The sequence below is a fragment of the Ranitomeya variabilis genome, chromosome 8, assembly GCF_051348905.1.
Source record: "Ranitomeya variabilis isolate aRanVar5 chromosome 8, aRanVar5.hap1, whole genome shotgun sequence".
NCBI classification, from domain to species: domain Eukaryota; kingdom Metazoa; phylum Chordata; class Amphibia; order Anura; family Dendrobatidae; genus Ranitomeya; species Ranitomeya variabilis.
The window spans coordinates 202,872,129-202,893,737 of record NC_135239.1 but is presented as its reverse complement, the minus strand read 5'-3'; the positions used below and the strand labels follow the sequence as shown (position 1 = coordinate 202,893,737).

At 44.5% G+C, this 21,609-nt stretch overlaps 1 protein-coding gene and 1 long non-coding RNA gene across 2 annotated transcripts in view; one reads left to right on the top strand and one right to left on the bottom strand.

Annotated features, from left to right (window-relative positions):
* LOC143787496 (uncharacterized) overlaps positions 1 to 17,099 on the top strand; it is a 37,463-nt gene extending 20,364 nt beyond the window's left edge. The window contains exon 4 of the long non-coding RNA XR_013218384.1: positions 16,824 to 17,099. This is a non-coding gene — a long non-coding RNA (uncharacterized LOC143787496). The remainder of the gene's footprint in view (positions 1 to 16,823) is intronic.
* On the bottom strand, positions 264 to 16,936 carry LOC143787494 (SRSF protein kinase 3-like). The gene is made up of 12 exons (XM_077276281.1): positions 16,735 to 16,936; positions 13,993 to 14,077; positions 8,922 to 9,030; positions 8,680 to 8,767; positions 8,504 to 8,590; positions 6,893 to 7,000; positions 5,193 to 5,355; positions 5,026 to 5,120; positions 3,947 to 4,054; positions 1,724 to 1,793; positions 1,137 to 1,229; positions 264 to 539 (listed from the first exon to the last, which is right to left on the bottom strand). Exons 2-12 carry the CDS (start codon positions 14,039 to 14,041, stop codon positions 355 to 357), a joined length of 1,155 nt encoding a protein of 384 aa, XP_077132396.1. The 5' UTR covers positions 14,042 to 14,077; positions 16,735 to 16,936; the 3' UTR covers positions 264 to 354.
* Positions 17,100 to 21,609: the final 4,510 nt, after the last annotated feature.

Below are 21,609 nucleotides of genomic sequence, written 5' to 3'. Positions count from 1 at the left end.
GTAGTGCGGCGCCCTGTGCTGGCCACGTCCGTATTATTGCATCAGGTGGATTTGTGCTAGAACCAAGTGTCACATTAATAGACTTTTTCTGCTTGGCCGTGTTCAGACGTAGCTGCTTTTCATGGATGGATCCAGTGCCCATTATGGTCTATGGGGCTATTTACACGTCCATATAGAAAATAATGGCCAATTCTCAGACCGTGAGTGGCGGGCGCCTTATAATCAGGGGGATAAATATCGGGGTCTTTACACAGAACATTTTATTAAAGTTTAATTGCAGTGATTTTTTTTACGTCATAACAATAAAAAAAAGTATAAAAAGAGCAACAAAGTGACAAAACAGCGGGAATCCGGTCAGGATTGTATCCAAGGATGTTCCAGACATTTCTCCGCCGACGCTCGCTTTTCCGGATAATATTCCAGCATCGGTAGGAGGAAGCTGGCCAATAGCAGCGCCTCGTTCTGCTGCCACTGGTGCCGCTTCACCAGAGTGTCGTACAGGCCGCAGGGGCACAAGTATGGAATCCGGAGGAGGTCACCTGTAGGAGGAAACTGCTGTGAATACAACTCAGTTGTCTTTTTAAAGGGGGGTATCCAGCACTGATACCAGTGAGTGATGGATGAGAAGGACATTGATTGCCTAAATCAGACATGTAAACAAAGTATGATGTGCTTTTTTTTGTTATTAAATGTATCTTTTTCATCTGTGCTGTGATTTCTAAAAAAAAACAAACCCAAATTTCTAAGTATGGATAACTTGGATTACAATTCCAACAGCTGCCACCAGGTGGCGCTCATTCACACAGTTCCTACATACAGTACTCAATAGCAATTCCATATAGAGTTGTCTCCCTCTTGTGGTGGCTGCTTGTATTGCACGCATAGAAGTAAAAGTCTGATGGAGAATAACTTTTTTTTTTATTTCTATATGTGCCTCCTTTTTTCCTTTACACTTGTGTTTCCTTTCCACTCCTGTAATTATTTATATTTCTGGAAAAATTAGTTGAGACTCAATGTTACTGCCGTTACGTTGTTGTTTTTTTATTTTTTTGCAAAATTGGCAGAAAGCTGGGCTTTTAATCAACATTGTGTGAATGTCCCCTAAAATAATCAGGTATTCGGTGAGATTTACATACCTTGCTTGTTGAAAATGGTTGCTGAGTTTTTTCCCGAAAAGGCGATTTTGGGTGGTATGCGGCCAAGCAGTTCAATTATACAAGCGATATGATCTGAAATATACAAAAAAAAAAATTATTCCTCCTCTTAGGTGTCTCTATTTTCCATATTCCTCTGTTTTCTATATATCATATTGTGGTATATGAAGGTATAAGGGCATCTGCTCTTCACTCCCCTCTAGTGGCCAGACAGAGAACTGCAATGAACGAGCATATACAGTATTCCTGTATCTGGTCTTTTATATATTGCTGATCTCTGTATAGGAGGGCTGTCCGCGCATGCTGGGAGTTGTAGTAGACATCAGCTGGTGGGTTAGTTTGAGGACCCCCCCAAACACACACACACACACAAACACACACACGTGAAGTCCATTTTTCTCCATGCACAGATTAGGGCTAATATGATCTTGATGCAAGAACTGAGGATCTTTTCTTGGAGCATCGAGAATCTGTAATAGGACAGATCCCAAAAATCTCAAACCTTTCCCCATGGTTACCACTCCTACTACCGCTATGTCAGACCAAACCATCAGCAAGCAGGTCCCTACCATCGTCTCTTGAGAAGTTTTCCCCAGCTTGTGGCTCGAACAGGTAGAAGGAAGTGGCCATTTCAAATGCCTAGAGTGACAAACCAGAGTGTAAAAGCTACCAATACGTACTAAGCTCTCATTAAATCAATTCTATCCTAGTGGATATATACACACACCCGTCTTACATGCTGGTAATTGAGTTCAATGTATGTGATGTATACAGTCAGCTCGTGAGCTCCCCCTAGTGTTGACTGCAGGGAAACTGAATTTTCTTATTTACTCTTTATTACTATGTAGCAAGATTTGGAGCTCTTTTATCAGAAAAAAATGGCATTTAGGGATGGACATTCAAATTAAGGACTCAACAGTGATTTCTGAGTGTGGGATTAAAGGGGTTGTCCACATATTTGATATTAATGACCCATCCTTAGGATAAGTCGTTATTAGATCAGTAGGGGTCTGACATCTGTGATCAGCCAGTGTGAACACAGCGCCTCCACTGTGTAGTGGCGGTTCTAGGCACTGCAGCTCCCATGAAGTGAATGGGAGCTGAGCTGTAGTGCAGCTGGACCTGGTAACAGCTGATCGGCAGAGATGCGGTGTGTCAGACCCCCACGCATCTGATACTTATGACCTATCCTATGGATAAGATATATTGCTCGTAGTGACAAGGGACCTCAAGCTAGGTGCACCCTAGGCTATCCCTGTCCCCCGGATTACTCCGGATGGTAGAGACGATGGGGTCTCGTACCTTGCTATGCTCCTATCTTAACCCTTGTCTGGTGGTGTAAGGCCGAAGTGTATAATAAAACACTAAACAGACAGACAGGGGTTAACAGACAGGGATAAAAGAAAACTGCAATCATACAAATATACTCACAAAACAACAGTGAGAAACAGTGGAGCAATAGTAAGGAAGAAACCTAATGTGAGTGGATAAGGATAAACATGCAAACCAACGCCACGCAGATATCTCCTGAATTACTCTCCGACCGCAAACTCCAAACACTGAACTTCTCCTTCAACTCCAAACCAGGAAGTAAGAACTATCACTGGCAATTCCCAAGTGCCAGTGGTGAGGATATAGACTCCTAAGAAGGATCTCCGGTACCCAGACTTGAGGGTCACCCTAGAGAAGAGAGACTATGTCCCCACCCGTTGCTCCTCGGTACCCAAGGAATGAGGACGTAAGCCTCCTTGAAAACAACTAACTTATCCCGACCAACAATAAAACCTCTCCAGCAGAGCAATCTTGGGCTCCACCGGGAGCTGCTCAGGAGCCGTGGGCCCTAAGCCTTGATTCAATGGCCGCTGCAAAGCAACTGAGCACAAGTCTGCCACCTTCAGGCATAATGGATTCAAAAATGTATGGCCAGTGACAAGGGACTGTGGGCACTTACTTGATCTCTCAAACTAATGGCACCCTAGGCTATCCCTGTCCCTTAGATTACCCAAGAAGGTGGAAATGCAGGGGTCACATACTCTGCTATGCTCCTATCTTACCCTTATCTGTTCCCTCCCACATCCAGGGAGGTGTGAGGCTGAAGTGTGTTGTAAAACACTAACCAGACAGACAGGGGTAAACAGACAGGGATAAAAGAAAACTACAATCATAGAAATATACTCACAAAACAACAGAGTGGGAAACGGGAGAAATAGGAAGCACAAACCATAGCGGATAATGATAAACACGCAAATCAACCCACCCAAAAATCTCCTGAAAAACTCTCCAACCGCCAACTGCAAACACTGAACTTCTCCTCTATCTCTCCAAACCAGGAAGTTGTAACTATCACTGGAAACTCCAAAGTGCCAGTGGTGAGCATATATACCAGAGGGGAGCGACCAACACAGAACAGCAGCATATATACCAGGGGGGAGCGACCAACACAGAACAGCAGCATATATACCAGAGGGGAGCGACCAACACAGAACAGCAGCATATATACCAGAGGGGAGCGACCAACACAGAACAGCAGCATATATACCAGAGGGGAGCGACCAACACAGAACATCTAAGACAATTCAGGATGGAGAGCTCCAGGAGATCAACTGAACTGATTAACCCTTGCAATGACAGAGCAAGGAAAACCTTCACTTTTTGATAGGATGGTGAAGCAGTTCTAATCAGTGCAGGAATTCGTGTAACCAGACCCCGTGATCTTCTGGCCCCTCTCTGTCGTGGTATCCCTGTGATCATATCCATATCTTAGCCCTAGAGAAGAATATAAGGGAGAATACCATACACGCAGTACTCCATATATCGGCCGGGGTGCTGTATCCGGAGCCCAGCAGGACCTCCAGCGCCCGGTATTGCTGAGTCTGGATCTCTTCGGAGAACGGTTTATACTGCAAACAAACAGAAGCAAATGTGATAATGGGTCACTAGCGAGGCTGCCACCGTGACGGGTTTGTAGCATTACGGTGAATATGAAATAGAGATGCAACTTTACCAATATGCCCCGTTTAGTGTTCACAGCCCCTATGTAGAGCATTGTGTCTCCGGGGGTTACATACTACAAATGACCTCGCAGTCATGTGTTACCCCCTTATACTGCCTATAGGGTGCCATGATATAGAGGGTAGTCTTTATCAGATCATGTTTGACAGATGATAAAATCTATCACCCGCTGTCCTTTACATTTATAGATTTTTTTCTATTAATAAAAACTTTTTTCATCTACTTAAAGGGACGGTGTCACACTGTGTGCGCCGTCTGATCTGTGGACACCACGATATAGTGGAGAAGCGGAGCAGAATGATATGTGGGTTTGTTAGAAAAGATTCAGCGTAACTTCTATTTAAGTCACTGAAATCCCTGCTGTTTATATGTAGGAGTCCAGTGGGCGGTTCTATTAGTGACTGACAGCTAATCACTGATTAGCTCCTCCCACTGGACTCATATACACAAACATGAGGATTTCAGTGGGTAAAATACAAGTTTTACTGAAACTTTTCTCATAAAAATTGCCATCAATCTGCTCAGCTCGTCATCCGTCATGCAGATCAGGGACCATTTTCAACGTGACTTGTTCCCTTTAAAAGGTAACTCTGGAAAAATGACCAAAATCTTCTCCAAAAATGTAGTTCATTGTCCATTCTTGGAAAACCTTCTAAGCAAGTTCCTATTCTCCAAGACCCTGTTCCAAAGAATTTGTTGAAGATGTTCCAAAAGGGTCAGAGCATAGTATGGACGTCTATTATAGCTTGTGAAGATCATCGATGTATCTACATTACAATATATGGATTTGGCCGTGCGTTTCGCCCTTGAAGACCTTCATCAAGTGTTAGATGCAAATCCATGAGAGTGTAAGACTTACTGTCCAACATGCACTTCCCAAATCTGCAATTTTCACCCCCAGCATGTCCGCATTTCCAGTCTCGAAGAGGTGAGTTAAGAAGTTGACGTCCACCCCTAGAATGGGACAATAATGGGAAGATTTCTCGTATAGAGGGTGACCTTTCTGATCAGTAGTCGTGGTCCTACCATTGACGTTGCCACCGCAGGTCCTGTTGTGGTTCCAGACCTCCGCCTCTGCCATGTATTGCTGGAAGTTGTCCGCCTTTACACACACCAGGATGTTTTCCGGCTTTATATCCGTGTGGATAATGCGGCATTTCTTATGGAGGAAATTCAGACCTTGAAGAACCTTCAACAGCAGAAACTTAGTATTTAGGACACAAGGACCAGACATTCATGTCTGTTGTTTCCAGCTGTAGTAAAACTACTACTCTTAAAAAGCTCTGATGGCCATAATACAACTGACATCAACCCCAACCCTATTACCCCACTTGCCGCTGTCACAGGGCATGTGGGAAGAGAGAGGCTAAGTCCTAGATTTGGCGCATCTTATGGATGCTCCATTTCTGGGGTGGCTGAGAAATTATGTTCTTAGCCTGGGAAGGGGGCCAATATCCATGGCCCCTTCCTAGCCTATTAATATCAGCATACATCTGTCTGTTTAGCCTTTGCTGGTTTGAATTTATAGGAAGGACCCTACGTCTTTTTTTCTTGGGTCCTCTGTAAACTAGCTACTGAAGGCTAAGCAAAGAGCTGTGAGCTGTTATTAATAGCCTGGGAACATTCTGGGATATTGTCCCCTTTCTCAGATTATTAACATCAGCCACCAGCCGTGGGCTTTCCCTCTGCTGGTTATGAAAATTAGGCAGGATCCATGCCATTGTTTTCTTAAATCATTTATTTTACATATGATGTAAATAGTGGGTGCTGAATACAACTCCCATCATTGTCGCCTGGTCGCACCCGGCTCCTGGGAACAACACGAACTGTACCACTTTTCCCAGGTGCCGGTTTGTGACACACGGGCACCATAAGTATGCCACACATTGGTAACACACAGACATGGATACTTTCAGTACTCATTTTTCCAGCACCAGAAATATCAGGATGTGAGAAGGGCACCTTAGGCTGTTTTTCAGAAATGGTACCAGCTGTGAAGTGAATGCGACAGAACTGCAATACCTCAAACAACCTGTGGACAGTTGGGGGCGCTTTTATTTTTTTATAATTTTGTACAATCCCTTTACCCAGATCATAATATTGTCAGAATGATTATGGGATCCAAAAACGCACTTCAGCTCTTTAAGGGTACAATCATCTTAGCAGTAAAAGGATCATTTTCAGGAGTATTAAGGGAAATTACGAGGTCCCAAAAGATTTTTTTAAGCTATTAATCCCTAAGTGCTAGAAAGTGATTCTTATTTTTTTTGCTTGTTTTCCGCTCTAATATATTATATGCATTAATCATCCGTCTGTGCAGCCGAGCATCAGGCAAGAACTTTGTGGTATCAGGGGCCAATTCGTGCAGGGTCCATCACCTCCACCATCCCCCTCCTCCCCCAGGGAAGGACCAATCCAGAGACATATGTCACTGTCACGGCGGTGCCCATCTGGCCATGGAGGGGTCCCTTTTCCTCCACTCTTGTGCATATGGGAAGGTGACTCTGGGTGGGGTGCAGCCTCATATAGGGGGCGCTCTTATATGCCTCCTATGTAGACCGGGAGCCATGATGCACATTGTTCGCCGTCCACGAGCCCAAACAAAGCCAATGGGACATTGTTGGTCAATAACTTGATAGACGACCAATATCCTGGAGGGGCCAAAGTCTGTGACATTGGACCAATTCTGACCCAAGGACCAGTCTGCACCCTGCGTGTGCACCTACCTGCTGCAGGACCCTCTTCACGCACATCAGCGGGAGACCCCGGGGTCCATAGTTTTTCATCAGATGCAGAAGAGAAGGTCCCAGCAGCTCAAACACCAGACAGACATGTGGAGCGGAGTTATGGAGAGCGCTTCAAGTTTGGGTAAAGTTCTCCTAACTTTTCCACTAGAGCCAAGGTCAGACGACCTCTTATCGGGACCCTCATCCGACCTCTAACACAGACCCCACATAACCCCCATACATATCGGTCCCTGTCCCTCTGTATAGAAGTCTTTGGGGGAGCCACACGTAACGTCCCCACCACCATTTTCCAAGACTTGTAATGGTTCCATTTTTAGTGGGGGGCTTATTTTTTGCGTGGCGAGCTGATGTTTTTATTGATCCCCTTTGGGGGGTATATAAGACATTCTTTTTATTGCATTTGTCCGAAATACCGCAGTTTCTGTGTTTTGATTTTTCGTTTTTCTTTATGGCGTTAATTAATGTTATATTTTGATAGATTTTACGCTGCAGAAATACAACTTAAATCTATTTATTTGTTTTCATTTCTTTAAAGTAAAAATCAGCACCGCTCCACTCGCTGATGTTAGGGTGTGTTCACATTTATTTTTTGTAGAGTTTTTTTTCGGAGCAGAAACTCGTAAAACTCTTCAAATCCTGCTCAGAAACTTTAGAGTTTCTGCTCAGTTTCTGCTCTGAAAACTCAAAAACTGTGTAACATGTCCATTGTCAGCTGTGAATGATGTGCGCTCGGCTCCCCGCAGGTTCGGTGCACATAGTGGCGGTTGTATTTTTGGGGGTTTATCTACTGCAGTCAGCGTAGCTTATACCAGTTCACACTTTTTTTCTCTTAGGAGAAACTGGTTGGATTTTTCTTGGGAGTAGATATATAAATCCTAAATAGATGGTAGACGCTTCCTTTACTTGCCGTTGGAAAGTCCATGGTGCCCAGCTACATCCTGCAGTGCATTAATGTATTGGGAAATGTGTATTTTATTTATTTATTAATTTATTTATTTTATTCTTTAGATTTTTGCCTTTTTTACTAAATTTCTTTTAATTTTAGTATAGTGGCCCCAAAGACAATGAAAAGCCTCGACGCGCGTTTGGCCAAAATATCATCTAGTGTACTCTTTTACCTTTTTTTGCAAGATGCAGCCAGGTCCTGGTGTGTTGGTGGATGAATTTGGGGTGTCTGTACCTGTGGGGTGTACTTGCGTATTGGTGGTCACCTGCATGGGAATCCCTAACAGCATGGTGTGTGTGTGTGACTGGTGCGCTATACAAGCCTAATCTGTTGGTTGGACTGACCGACCGGAGCAGTGGAGAATCCTCCGGTGGGCCCTGGCTTCTCCTTCAGGGAAGTCTATAGTGCAGATCCTGCAGATGCTATGGGGCTCTAGAGTGGGGGAGAACCCGGCGGATTTCACTAGTGTCTGAGCAATCATTCGGTTATATCGAATCAGCAAGCAGAGCCGAATCCTAACATTATGTATCTCACAGCTATACCACTTGATACAGTCGCTGATGAAAATTAGCCCAGGCCTGAAAAACCCCTTTAAGGATAGATGAGCTGAGATCTGTTACAATGTATCAGCCGAGAAGGATATGAAGTCCGTTCTCTCCAATCAGCTTAAAGTCGTGTAGAAAGTGTATGACGTTCTCTCCTTGGGATTCTTTTTTTCGTGCCCCGTTTACCTAAGAAAAGCGAGAAAAGTCTCATTAACGTCCCCCCCACTTTGATTGCAGCTCTGAAGCTGGCTGGAGGACCTGTGACAAGTTATTACACAGTTCAGCAAAGCGACTTCATCCAGCGCCGCCTCGTTAAACTTTTTCCCACTTTTTGATATTTTGACCGCAACATACTTCTTCTTTCTGTAAGGAAAAATAAAAACAGGTCTGTGTAATACTTCATTTCTCCCGCGGGGGCGCTGCAAGGAAAATTAATACCAGATTTGACCACAGATCGCGGGTGATTGACAGAAGTCTCAGCAACAACAAAAAACTAAAAATAAGAAATGCCACGTACTGTAGATCACGGCAGAGCCAGACGGTGGAGAAGTAGCCCCAGCCGACTTTGTGAATGACTTGGTATCTCCTGTTTAGTGTCTCCCCTGTTTCTACTGGATGGTACCCTCCTACAAGAAGTAATGAGCAGCTGTAAGAGTTTATGCAGCTGATTCTGTGCATAGATAATGATTGCATAATTAATTTACTATTTAAAGGGATTGTCTGTAATGATTTGCTCCAGGGGTATATAGGTTTGGCATTTTATTTGCAATGTAAAATAGAAATTGTCTGTGAATTTTGTATAAATATAGTGATGGTGAGGACTTGATATTGCTGGAATTATTAAGGGTGTAGTGCTCACTGTGGACACTAGGTGTCACTGCTGCCTGAGCTATATAAGGAGGTGGAGACAATGGTGCAGTGTGGCTGAGCCACCTGACAGCCAGAAGCCCCCTGTGCTGAGCAGTGAGCAGATCCAGGAGAGGGGAAGTCAGGGTCCTGAGAGTGGTGGGAGGTGATGGAGGGGGAAAGACAAGAAAGTGGGAGCATAAGCCGGGCAAGGATCAATCAGGGTAGTGGGTGAGTGCCATCAGTGTGGTGGGACTGACTGGTCCACTGCAAGCAGACGATTCATCCCCCACAACACTACAGAATAGTGAGTGCAGCTCTGGGGTATAATACAGGATGTAACTCAGGATCAGTAATGTAATGTATGTACACAGTGACTGCACCAGCAGAATAGTGAGTGCAGCTCTGGGGTATAATACAGGAGGTAACTCAGGATCAGTAATGTAATGTATGTACACAATGACTGCACCAGCAGAATAGTGAGTGCAGCTGTGGGGTATAATACAGGATGTAACTCAGGATCAGTAATGTAATGTATGTACACAGTGACTGCACCAGCAGAATAGTGAGTGCAGCTCTGGAGTATAATACAGGAGGTAACTCAGTATCAGTAATGTAATGTATGTACACAGTGACTGCACCAGCAGAATAGTGAGTGCAGCTCTGGAGTATAATACAGGATGTAACTCAGGATCAGTAATGTAATGTATGTACACAGTGACTGTACCATCAGAATAGTGAGTGCAGCTCTGGGGTATAATACAGGAGGTAACTCAGGATCAGTAATGTAATGTATGTACACAGTGACTGCACCAGCAGAATAGTGAGTGCAGCTCTGGAGTATAATACAGGAGGTAACTCAGTATCAGTAATGTAATGTATGTACACAGTGACTGCACCAGCAGAATAGTGAGTGCAGCTCTGGAGTATAATACAGGATGTAACTCAGGATCAGTAATGTAATGTATGTACACAGTAACTGTACCATCAGAATAGTGAGTGCAGCTCTGGGGTATAATACAGGAGGTAACTCAGGATCAGTAATGTAATGTATGTACACAGTGACTGCACCAGCAGAATAGTGAGTGCAGCTCTGGAGTATAATACAGGAGGTAACTCAGTATCAGTAATGTAATGTATGTACACAGTGACTGCACCAGCAGAATAGTGAGTGCAGCTCTGGAGTATAATACAGGATGTAACTCAGGATCAGTAATGTAATGTATGTACACAGTGACTGCACCAGCAGAATAGTGAGTGCAGCTCTGGAGTATAATGCAGGATGTAACTCAGTATCAGTAATGTAATGTATGTACACAGTGACTGCACCAGCAGAATAGTGAGTGCAGCTCTGGAGTATAATACAGGAGGTAACTCAGTATCAGTAATGTAATGTATGTACACAGTGACTGCACCAGCAGAATAGTGAGTGCAGCTCTGGAGTATAATACAGGATGTAACTCAGGATCAGTAATGTAATGTATGTACACAGTGACTGCACCAGCAGAATAGTGAGTGCAGCTCTGGAGTATAATGCAGGATGTAACTCAGTATCAGTAATGTAATGTATGTACACAGTGACTGCACCAGCAGAATAGTGAGTGCAGCTCTGGAGTATAATACAGGATGTAACTCAGGATCAGTAATGTAATGTATGTACACAGTGACTGTACCATCAGAATAGTGAGTGCAGCTCTGGGGTATAATACAGGAGGTAACTCAGGATCAGTAATGTAATGTATGTACACAGTGACTGCACCAGCAGAATAGTGAGTGCAGCTCTGGAGTATAATACAGGAGGTAACTCAGTATCAGTAATGTAATGTATGTACACAGTGACTGCACCAGCAGAATAGTGAGTGCAGCTCTGGAGTATAATACAGGATGTAACTCAGGATCAGTAATGTAATGTATGTACACAGTGACTGCACCAGCAGAATAGTGAGTGCAGCTCTGGAGTATAATACAGGATGTAACTCAGGATCAGTAATGTAATGTATGTACACAGTGACTGTACCATCAGAATAGTGAGTGCAGCTCTGGGGTATAATACAGGAGGTAACTCAGGATCAGTAATGTAATGTATGTACACAGTGACTGCACCAGCAGAATAGTGAGTGCAGCTCTGGAGTATAATACAGGAGGTAACTCAGTATCAGTAATGTAATGTATGTACACAGTGACTGCACCAGCAGAATAGTGAGTGCAGCTCTGGAGTATAATACAGGAGGTAACTCAGTATCAGTAATGTAATGTATGTACACAGTGACTGCACCAGCAGAATAGTGAGTGCAGCTCTGGAGTATAATACAGGATGTAACTCAGGATCAGTAATGTATGTACACAGTGACTGCACCAGCAGAATAGTGAGTGCAGCTCTGGAGTATAATGCAGGATGTAACTCAGTATCAGTAATGTAATGTATGTACACAGTGACTGCACCAGCAGAATAGTGAGTGCAGCTCTGGAATATAATGCAGGATGTAACTGAGGATCAGTAATGTAATGTATGTACACAGTGACTGCACCAGCAGAATAGTGAGTGCAGCTCTGGAGTATAATACAGGATGTAACTCAGGATCAGTAATGTAATGTATGTACACAGTGACTGCACCAGCAGAATAGTGAGTGCAGCTCTGGAGTATAATGCAGGATGTAACTGAGGATCAGTAATGTAATGTATGTACACAGTGACTGCACCAGCAGAATAGTGAGTGCAGCTCTGGAGTATAATACAGGATGTAACTGAGGATCAGTAATGTAATGTATGTACACAGTGACTGCACCAGCAGAATAGTGAGTGCAGCTCTGGAGTATAATACATGATGTAACTCAGGATCAGTAATGTAATGTATGTACACAGTGACTGCACCAGCAGAATAGTGAGTGCAGCTCTGGAGGATAATGCAGGATGTAACTCAGTATCAATAATGTAATGTATGTACACAGTGACTGCACCAGCAGAATAGTGAGTGCAGCTTTGGAGTATAATGCAGGATGTAACTGAGGATCAGTAATGTAATGTATGTACACAGTGACTGCACCAGCAGAATAGTGAGTGCAGCTCTGGAGTATAATACATGATGTAACTCAGGATCAGTAATGTAATGTATGTACACAGTGACTGCACCAGCAGAATAGTGAGCGCAGCTCTGGGGTATAATACAGGATGTAACTCAGGATCAGTAATAGAATGTATGTACACAGTGACTGCATCAGCAGAATAGTGAGTGCAGCTCTGGGGTATAATACAGGATGTAGCTCAGGATCAGTAATGTAATGTATGTACACAGTGACTGCACCAGCAGAATAGTGAGTGCAGCTCTGGAATATAATGCAGGATGTAACTGAGGATCAGTAATGTAATGTATGTACACAGTGACTGCACCAGCAGAATAGTGAGTGCAGCTCTGGAGTATAATACAGGATGTAACTCAGGATCAGTAATGTAATGTATGTACACAGTGACTGCACCAGCAGAATAGTGAGTGCAGCTCTGGAGTATAATGCAGGATGTAACTGAGGATCAGTAATGTAATGTATGTACACAGTGACTGCACCAGCAGAATAGTGAGTGCAGCTCTGGAGTATAATACAGGATGTAACTGAGGATCAGTAATGTAATGTATGTACACAGTGACTGCACCAGCAGAATAGTGAGTGCAGCTCTGGAGTATAATACATGATGTAACTCAGGATCAGTAATGTAATGTATGTACACAGTGACTGCACCAGCAGAATAGTGAGCGCAGCTCTGGGGTATAATACAGGATGTAACTCAGGATCAGTAATAGAATGTATGTACACAGTGACTGCACCAGCAGAATAGTGAGTGCAGCTCTGGAGTATAATACATGATGTAACTCAGGATCAGTAATGTAATGTATGTACACAGTGACTGCACTTGCAGAATATGTAAATAAACCTGGCACTCAACTTTCTTATCTGGAGATTTATTTTATTATCAGCAACAACAAAACGTTTCGGTCCCAAACTGGACCTTCCTCAGTTACGTGCTATGCAGAGGTTAGAAGAAAAAATGTGCCCATATAGGCAAATGATTGATAGTTTCCATGAAGATGCAGAGTATTGGTCTGTAAACTGCTGACTAGGCAAAGCCCGTGCAGGGATGGTGTGACCGACGCGGTGTCCACCGGACATCCCTGCACGGGCTTTGCCTAGTCAGCAGTTTACAGACCAATACTCTGCATCTTCATGGAAACTATCAATCATTTGCCTATATGGGCACATTTTTTCTTCTAACCTCTGCATAGCACGTAACTGAGGAAGGTCCAGTTTGGGACCGAAACGTTTTGTTGTTGCTGATAATAAAATAAATCTCCAGATAAGAAAGTTGAGTGCCAGGTTTATTTACATATGGTTATGGTGTTGGAACCTACCTGAGCACCACTAATACTAAGGCAGTGCACGAGTTTATCTATTTATTTGCACTTGCAGAATAGTGAGTGCAGCTCTGCAGGATAATAAAGGATGTAACTCAGGATCAGTAATGCAATGTATGTATACAGTGACTGCACCAGCAGAATAGTGAGTGCAGCTCTGGAGGATAATGCAGGATGTAACTCAGGATCAGTAGAATATATGTAATATATAATACTGTGGATGGGAAAAATCCAAACGTTATGTGTGACCTGTGGGGGTCTCGGCGGTCAGACTTCCCCCAATCCTAATTCACGGCATTGTCTTCTGCACCCTGATAAATAGTTCCCTATTACACTCACCCGGACAATACTCCGCAGGGTTTTCCTGGGCTCCTTCTTTATCAGACATATTGTTTGTTGCTTTTGTCTTAGTGAGGACCGTTCCCTGTAATGTGATCAGACGCAGCGGATTACCGTATACATACATAGATTATATATATCTCATGTGATAATCTCGGCTTCACCATCGGGGTCGGCAGCTGCCCGCTCGCTGTCCTCGAGGACCCTTTCACCCTCTTCTTAGGTCCTAGTCAACTCACAAAACTGCCAAGACATTCGTGGCTCTGGCATTTCATCCTGGCATCAGATGTTACAGTAAGGACAGCGCTAATGGACGGCAGCGCTGCCAACCGGAGCCACGGTGCCGGAGCCAAATGCAAGAACACGTAAGAGACGGGTGTCAGGACTTACAGAATCACACGTGGCAGCGCCTACACGTCCGTGATGGCCTCTGTCAACTAAGGGGGTTGTCCCAATTACAAAACCCATTTTTAGGTCCAATATTGGGTAAATTTCCAGATTCTGACTCTGGAGGACCCCGCATGGTCATACATTATATTCATTTCAATGGACACCATGCGATGCTTCATTTGCCCTGCGGGGGTGCTGCAGGGATATTGAGCACATACTGGTGAGTTCCCTCACAGCTCTGTTTTCTTTTCCTTCCTGCATATCTATCTCTGGAGGACCCAGCACATTTATACATTATTTATTTTTTACGGACATTGTGTAATACCTCGTTTTTCCTGCGGGGGTGCTGCAGTAAAAGTGAACATCTGCTATGAGCTTCCTGCACAGATTACAGCTGATCACTGGGGGCCCTAGTACAGGGATTAGCTAAAAAAAGGGGATTGTTAAAGCGTTTTAATACTTATTCCTATGAGTTATATGATTCCTGGTTATGGGGGAATATTCCCAGCAGATGTATAACTATAGGGAAACCGTTGTGCATCATTACGAGGCATAGTGGGAATATCCCTTTAAATCTCTATCCATATGTTGGCAGATAGGACGGTACTATCTTTAAATGACTTAAAGCTGCCTACGTTTTCCTGGGTTAATCAGTGAATATTACAAGTAATCCAGACAGATCAGCGCGTCCGTCTAGGATCCTGCAAATCCACCTATGATGTAAATCGGCCTTGTATAATACAAATGCGCGTCGAGGCTTAGAGGCCGCAGGATAGGGTTACATTGACAAATGAGAACATCTGACTCCCCGGTGACTCTCGTGTGTGGAATCCACTTAATTATCGATACAAAAGGATTTAAAGGTTCTCCGGACCGTACATTGACGATCTTTTCTTAGAGGAAATCATAGGTGGGGACTCCGCACCTCCTGGGGGCATCACAGAGGGGAGCAGGGAGCTAAAGTTGGCTGCGTCCTGCGATCCGGTGTACGCTCTATGCCTAGGAAACCTTCCACCTCTGATTAGATGCAGCGGTGGTCGGTAACCTAGGCGAGGAATGGCAAACTGTAAAAAAAAAAAGAAAAATTCCTCTATTCTTGAAGACAAAGTTGCTTGATTTTAAAAGCATTTCGCAATTTTATCAATTTGCCGAGATGAGAAATCCAAAAATGGAGAAAAATTGTAGAAAAAAAAACATTCCTAGAGTATGCTGGGTTAAAAAAAATGAAGGGGAGAGCCACTCTGCCAGTCATTGCTGGACTTTCTGAATGCTTTATATTGTAGTCTTGTTAGTTAATATTATTTTGTTCACGTTTTTAATACTTTTTTTTTTTTTTTACACAACCTAAAATTTGATTTGCTTTTGCAGCTGCTGCTTGGCATTGAGAGCTGCATAGCCGACATACTGAAATTGGGAACTTTTTCAAGCGCAACAAAGTTTGGGAACTATATAAAACATATCAGTAAATTCCGACCATGACCACGAGGATAAATTTGGAGTTCGGCGATCTATATAAGTCGGCATGGCAGACCCTTATCTCTCGCACGTTTATAGGGTCGGGAGACATTTACTGCTTCTATAAGTGACACTGACGTGTTGACATTGGCTCCTTCGGACGCCCTCTCCGTTACTGACGTTCGCTGGTGACAGTTCAGAATTTGGCACTTGTCGGATGCAGATTTCTCCCATGTAACCCAAGTCCAACAACAAAAGGCAAATGTTGATTGATTCCTCAAAATTCTAAGAAACTTTATTCACTAAATGCTTCGAGTGCCAAGGACGATTCCTGGAACTCCCCTTTAAATATGTGATGTGATCATATTCTTAAGGGCGCACTCCAGGGGAAGAAGGTTTTTTTTTTAATTTTTTAAAAAGTTAATTCAATAAAAATACTGATCTAGTTTAATAATTTATACCTTTGTTTATAGCTGAGCTAACAGTACAAACTTAGGCAAATGCTAAAATTCTAACTGCCTGGAGTCACCACCAGGGGGAGCTTACTGTATACTGTTTGCGTACTGAACCCAATAATAAAGCTGTATGCAGTCAGCTCCTGAGCTCCCTCTAGTGGCGACTGCAGGAAGTTTTTTTTATCATTTAAAATGGAAGCAAGGCTTTTCAGAAGAGAATATTCGACCTAAAAATGGCGAGGTGTTAAAAGACGGGCAGGATATACATCAGTGAATGCATAAATAGAAAATGCAAGATTATATATATCTAGCACATAGCATGCACGACATCTTTTCATACCATTGTTGCAACCCCCTCTTAAAAAAATAATAAAAAATTGGTAATATGTCCTCCATATGGGACCTCTACTGAGAAACCCTATGACAGTTCTTCAGGACTCACAATTAGCAGGTGATGAGTATGGGGCCCAGCGCGGCTCCGGTGGGAAGTTTTCCTCTTGTTTGTTGGCGTCTTCTACTTTTATTTTTCAGCGTCTCGGAGCAGAGAATAGACCCGGGATTTTAGAAGTAAAGGCAAAGCCGGAATTAAGAGACCACGGAGTTCACCAAAGGCTAGGGACAGAGATTTCCTCCAAGGCCGGGGAGGAATGTGGTGAGGAAAGAGAAGGTGGGATCAGTTTCAAATCATGTTTGGTCCTTTAGATCGTCCATTGGTGGGAAAACTGGGAAGGGGGGAGTCATAAAACTGGGACAGCTGGGGAACGATCAGGTTACTGTCCTCATATGGTTAACCCTTTCCTATGGGACTAGTCCCTACAATTGCTTTATTTGTAATACACAGATTTAGGGGTCTGCTGTGATGATATAACTCCCCTTAAAATACATTAGCCTCATTGGAGGGTACAGTCATAAAGGGGTTAAAGTAGTCTTAAAAAAATAACTTTTTTTTCCCCCCAAGAAATAGCGCCACCCATGGCCACTGGCTGTATTTGGTATTGCAGCTGATCTATATTTTAGTATGAACTCTGACGTTTCTCATTAATTTTTTTTTGTTACATATTCCCAGATATTTTTGGGGTCAATTTCTTCCATGTCTGTTTCCAAGAAGTGTTCCCTCTTGCATTCTCATGATGTGAGGTGAAGACTAGGGTGGGAAGAGCGGCATGGTGACTTTCTTTCCTGCTTTCAAAACATCTGGTTGGAGTTGGAATCTGAGTGCCTATTTTAAATGAGATTGAGTTGCAATACCATCCATGGCCTGTAGACAAGAGTGGCGCTGTACCTGCACACAGGTATGGTCTAGGATGTGCAGCGAGATGATGAGGTCTGGTTTATCCATTGACCTTAGATCAACCAAGGGTTGGAGATATTCAGAAGTCAAGTGCTATGGAAGATCTGATCATTAGTTGTCAGCGCAGGAAAGTGTCAGTAAATCAAGTTGGAGACGAGCCAGTGACTTTCTCTAGGACGTGGGCTCAGCATTCTTCCCCCGCACACCCCTGGTGTCGAGAAGGTGAGGACAGAGACATATTTAGCACATACATTTATATATATATCCGTGTGATAACCAAAAATGGAACACAATGAGCCCTACTGGTAAATGATGTTTAAGTGAGGGCCGCGCAGCGAATGTGCCACCATGTGTGCGACAGAACAGTGCACCAAGAGGAACAGTCCAGCAAAAACTGTGAAGCACCAATCCATAGTGGACACGTCCTAGAGGTCCTCCAACTATCTTACATGGTTCTCCATGTGGGGCAAAGGGACTTCATGGGTCCCCCTCTGGGCAAAGGTGGGATTGCAATCGCTACCAAAGAGGGTGCAAGATGTAACCCTCACATAAGGAGACATGCTCCAGCTCAATTAAGGGTGTGAGATGTAACCAGGCTCGGACTGGCCCACCGGGGGAATCGGAGGATTCTCCGGTGGGCCCAGGCACTGACACCTGCTGAAATTCATATAAGGAGACTCGCTCCCTCACCATGAAGGGTGCAAGATGTAATCATCACATAAGGAGACACGTTCTCAAACCATGAAGGGTGCAAGGTGTAATCATCACATAAGGAGACACGCTCCCTCACCATGAAGGGTGCAAGATGTAACCCTCACATAAGGAGACACGTTCCCTCACCATGAAGGGTGCAAGACGTAACCCTCACATAAGGAGACGCGCTCCCTCACCATGAAGGGTGCAAGATGTAACCCTCACATAAGGAGACGCGCTCCCTCACCATGAAGGGTGCAAGATGTAACCCTCACATAAGTGGACACGCTCTCTCACCATGAAGGGTGTACGATGTAACCTCATATAAGGAGACAAGTTCCCTCACCATGAAGGGTGTGAGATGTAACCTCATATAAGGGGACACGTTCTCAAACCATGAAGGGCCAAGATGTAACCCTCACATAAGGAGACGCGCTCCCTCACCATGAAGGGTGCAAGATGTAACCTCATATAAGGAGACAAGTTCCCTCACCATGAAGGGTGCACGATGTAACCCTCACATAAGGGGACACGTTCTCAAACCATGAAGGGCCAAGATGTAACCCTCACATAAGGAGACACGTTCCCTCACCATGAAGGGTGCAAGATGTAACCCTCACATAAGGAGACGCGCTCCCTCACCATGAAGGGTGCAAGATGTATCCCTCACATAAGGAGACACGTTCCCTCACCATGAAGGGTGCAAGATGTAACCCTCACATAAGTGGACACGTTCCCTCACCATGAAGGGTGTGAGATGTAACCTCATATAAGGAGACACGTTCCCTCACCATGAAGGGTGCAAGATGTAACCTCACATAAGGGGACACGTTCCCTCACCATGAAGGGTGCAAGATGTAACCCTCACATAAGGGGACACGTTCCCTCACCATGAAAGGTGCAAGATGTAACCCTCACATAAGGAGACACGTTCCCTCACCATGAAGGGTGTGAGATGTAACCCTCACATAAGGAGACGCGTTCCCTCACCATGAAGGGTGCAAGATGTAACCCTCACATAACGAACCACGTTCCCTCACCATGAAGGGTGCAAGATGTAACCCTCACATAAGTGGACACGTTCCCTCACCATGAAGGGTGTGAGATGTAACCCTCACATAAGGAGACACGTTCCCTCACCATGAAGGGTGCAAGATGTAACCCTCACATAAGTGGACACGTTCCCTCACCATGAAGGGTGTGAGATGTAACCTCACATAAGGAGACACGTTCCCTCACCATGAAGGGTGCAAGATGTAACCTGTTGTGAACTCTGTTTTCGGGCTCCCTCTTGTGGTCACAGGTGGTGTGGTTTGACTTTTGCTTTGGGCTCCCCCGGTGGCCTTATTTGTTATCCTGCTGGTCAGCTGTCTCGTTATCCTCTGGGAGGTGCCTATATAGCTCTGTTTTGCTTTCACTTGTTGCCAGCTGTCAATGTAATCAGTGCTACTTTGATTCCTGCTGACTACCTTGCTCCCAGTCCCTCCAAGACAAGCTAAGTTTTGTTTGCTCATTTTTTGATCTGCAGTGTTTATCATGTTTTCTTGTCCAGCTTGCTAAAATGTGATTCCCTCGCTTGCTGGTTGCTCTAGTGGACTGAGTTTCTCCCCACACACCGTTAGTTGGTGCGTGGGTTCTTGAAATCTCAGGATGGATATTTTGTAAGGGTTTTTTATTGATTGCATTGACCCCTGCTCTATTTTCTGCTTTCTAGTACTAGTGGGCCTCTTTTGCTGAATCTGATTTCATCCCTATGTGTGTGCCTTCCTCTTACTTCACCGTTAATATTTGTTGGGGGCTTCTATATCTTTGGGGATTATTTCTCTGGAGGCAAGCGAGGTCTTTCTTTCTCTTTAGGGGTAGCTAGTTCCTCAGGCTGGCTCGAGACGTCTAGGAATTTTTTAGGCACGTTCACCGGCTACCTCTAGTTGTGTTGGATAGGTTCAGGTTTGCGATCAGTCCAGTTACCATCTCCCTAGAGCTTGTTCTACGTTTAATCACTTGCTGGTCTATTTGTGATCCTCTGCCACTAAAAGGATCATAAGAGTAACCCTCACATAAGTGGACACGCTCCCGCACCATGAAGGGTGTGAGATGTAACCTCATATAAGGAGACGCGCTTCCGCACCATGGTGTGTTCCTTCTGGGGTTCTTTATAGGGGCTATCCACTGATTTATGAGATTGGTAATAAATGTATGATCACTAAGAGTCCCATGTCCTTGGTGTCCATGGAACGGTAGTGCCCACGTCACGTGTGCGCTTCGCTCCGTTCACCTCTATGGGAGCTGAGGTCACACATACGCACTGCTGTCTCTGCACTCGAGACCCCACTGATTGTACATTTATCACCTATCCTGTACATAAATCATAAGTGTTATTCTTTGGATAAACCTGTTAAGGAACCCCAGTGGGAACACATCACGCACCCTCCACTGCCACCTCCAAAACCCTAAGTGGCTGCTTACCAAGAAAACTTTCCAATCCTTACCTTGATCCCCCTTAAAAAAAAATGGCATTTTGGAATTTTCTAACCTTAATCCAAACTAGATTTTGGCATACAGACGCGGCCATTGCTGTGACTGATGGGTATGGTGCTGTACCTGTGTAGCTGTCATGTCCGCGCGCTGGGCTCGTTCTGCGGGGGGTCCTGGCTCCGGCTCTTACAGATGCTCCTGGAGTTATTTCCAGGTTCCGGGCTCGGCTCATATTAGGTCGATGGCTCGTGGCAAAGAGCGGCCGTCAGCTGAGGATGTGATGAAATGTGGATAATATGATTCATCCGCATGTTCAGGGAAATCAGGTCTCCGCTGGGTCACATGCACTGGTTTTATTTACACTCTTAAAGGGGTTTTCCCATCTTATAAAATGATGACCTCTGGGACCCCCACTAATCCTGAGAATGTAGGGGGGCAGAGCTGTTTTAGTGCTATGTCCTCTTCTCTGTTCTTCTTTCCTACACAGTGCAGCCCTATTCACTTGTCAAGGACCTGCAGACAACTCCACTCACTGCCGAAAAACATAATACAGAGAAAGGGATGTCACGCCAAACCAGCTCTGCCCCCCTTCAGTCTCAGGATTAGTGGGGGTCCGAGTGGTCACATCCTCTCCTATCATAACGTGATATCAGTATCTGGAAAAGCTGGGTCCATTCCGCCACCTCCACTAGGGGTGCTGGTGGGCTCTGGAGAGTTACATGGGGCTTTAGTCCCAGGGCTGGACATATCATTGGTGCAGCCGCACAGGGGCCCGAGAGGTAAGGGGCCCACCACCATCTCCAAAGCAGCAAGGATCCCCTGTACTATCCTTCCACAGGGGCCCTCTTCTGTCTCTGT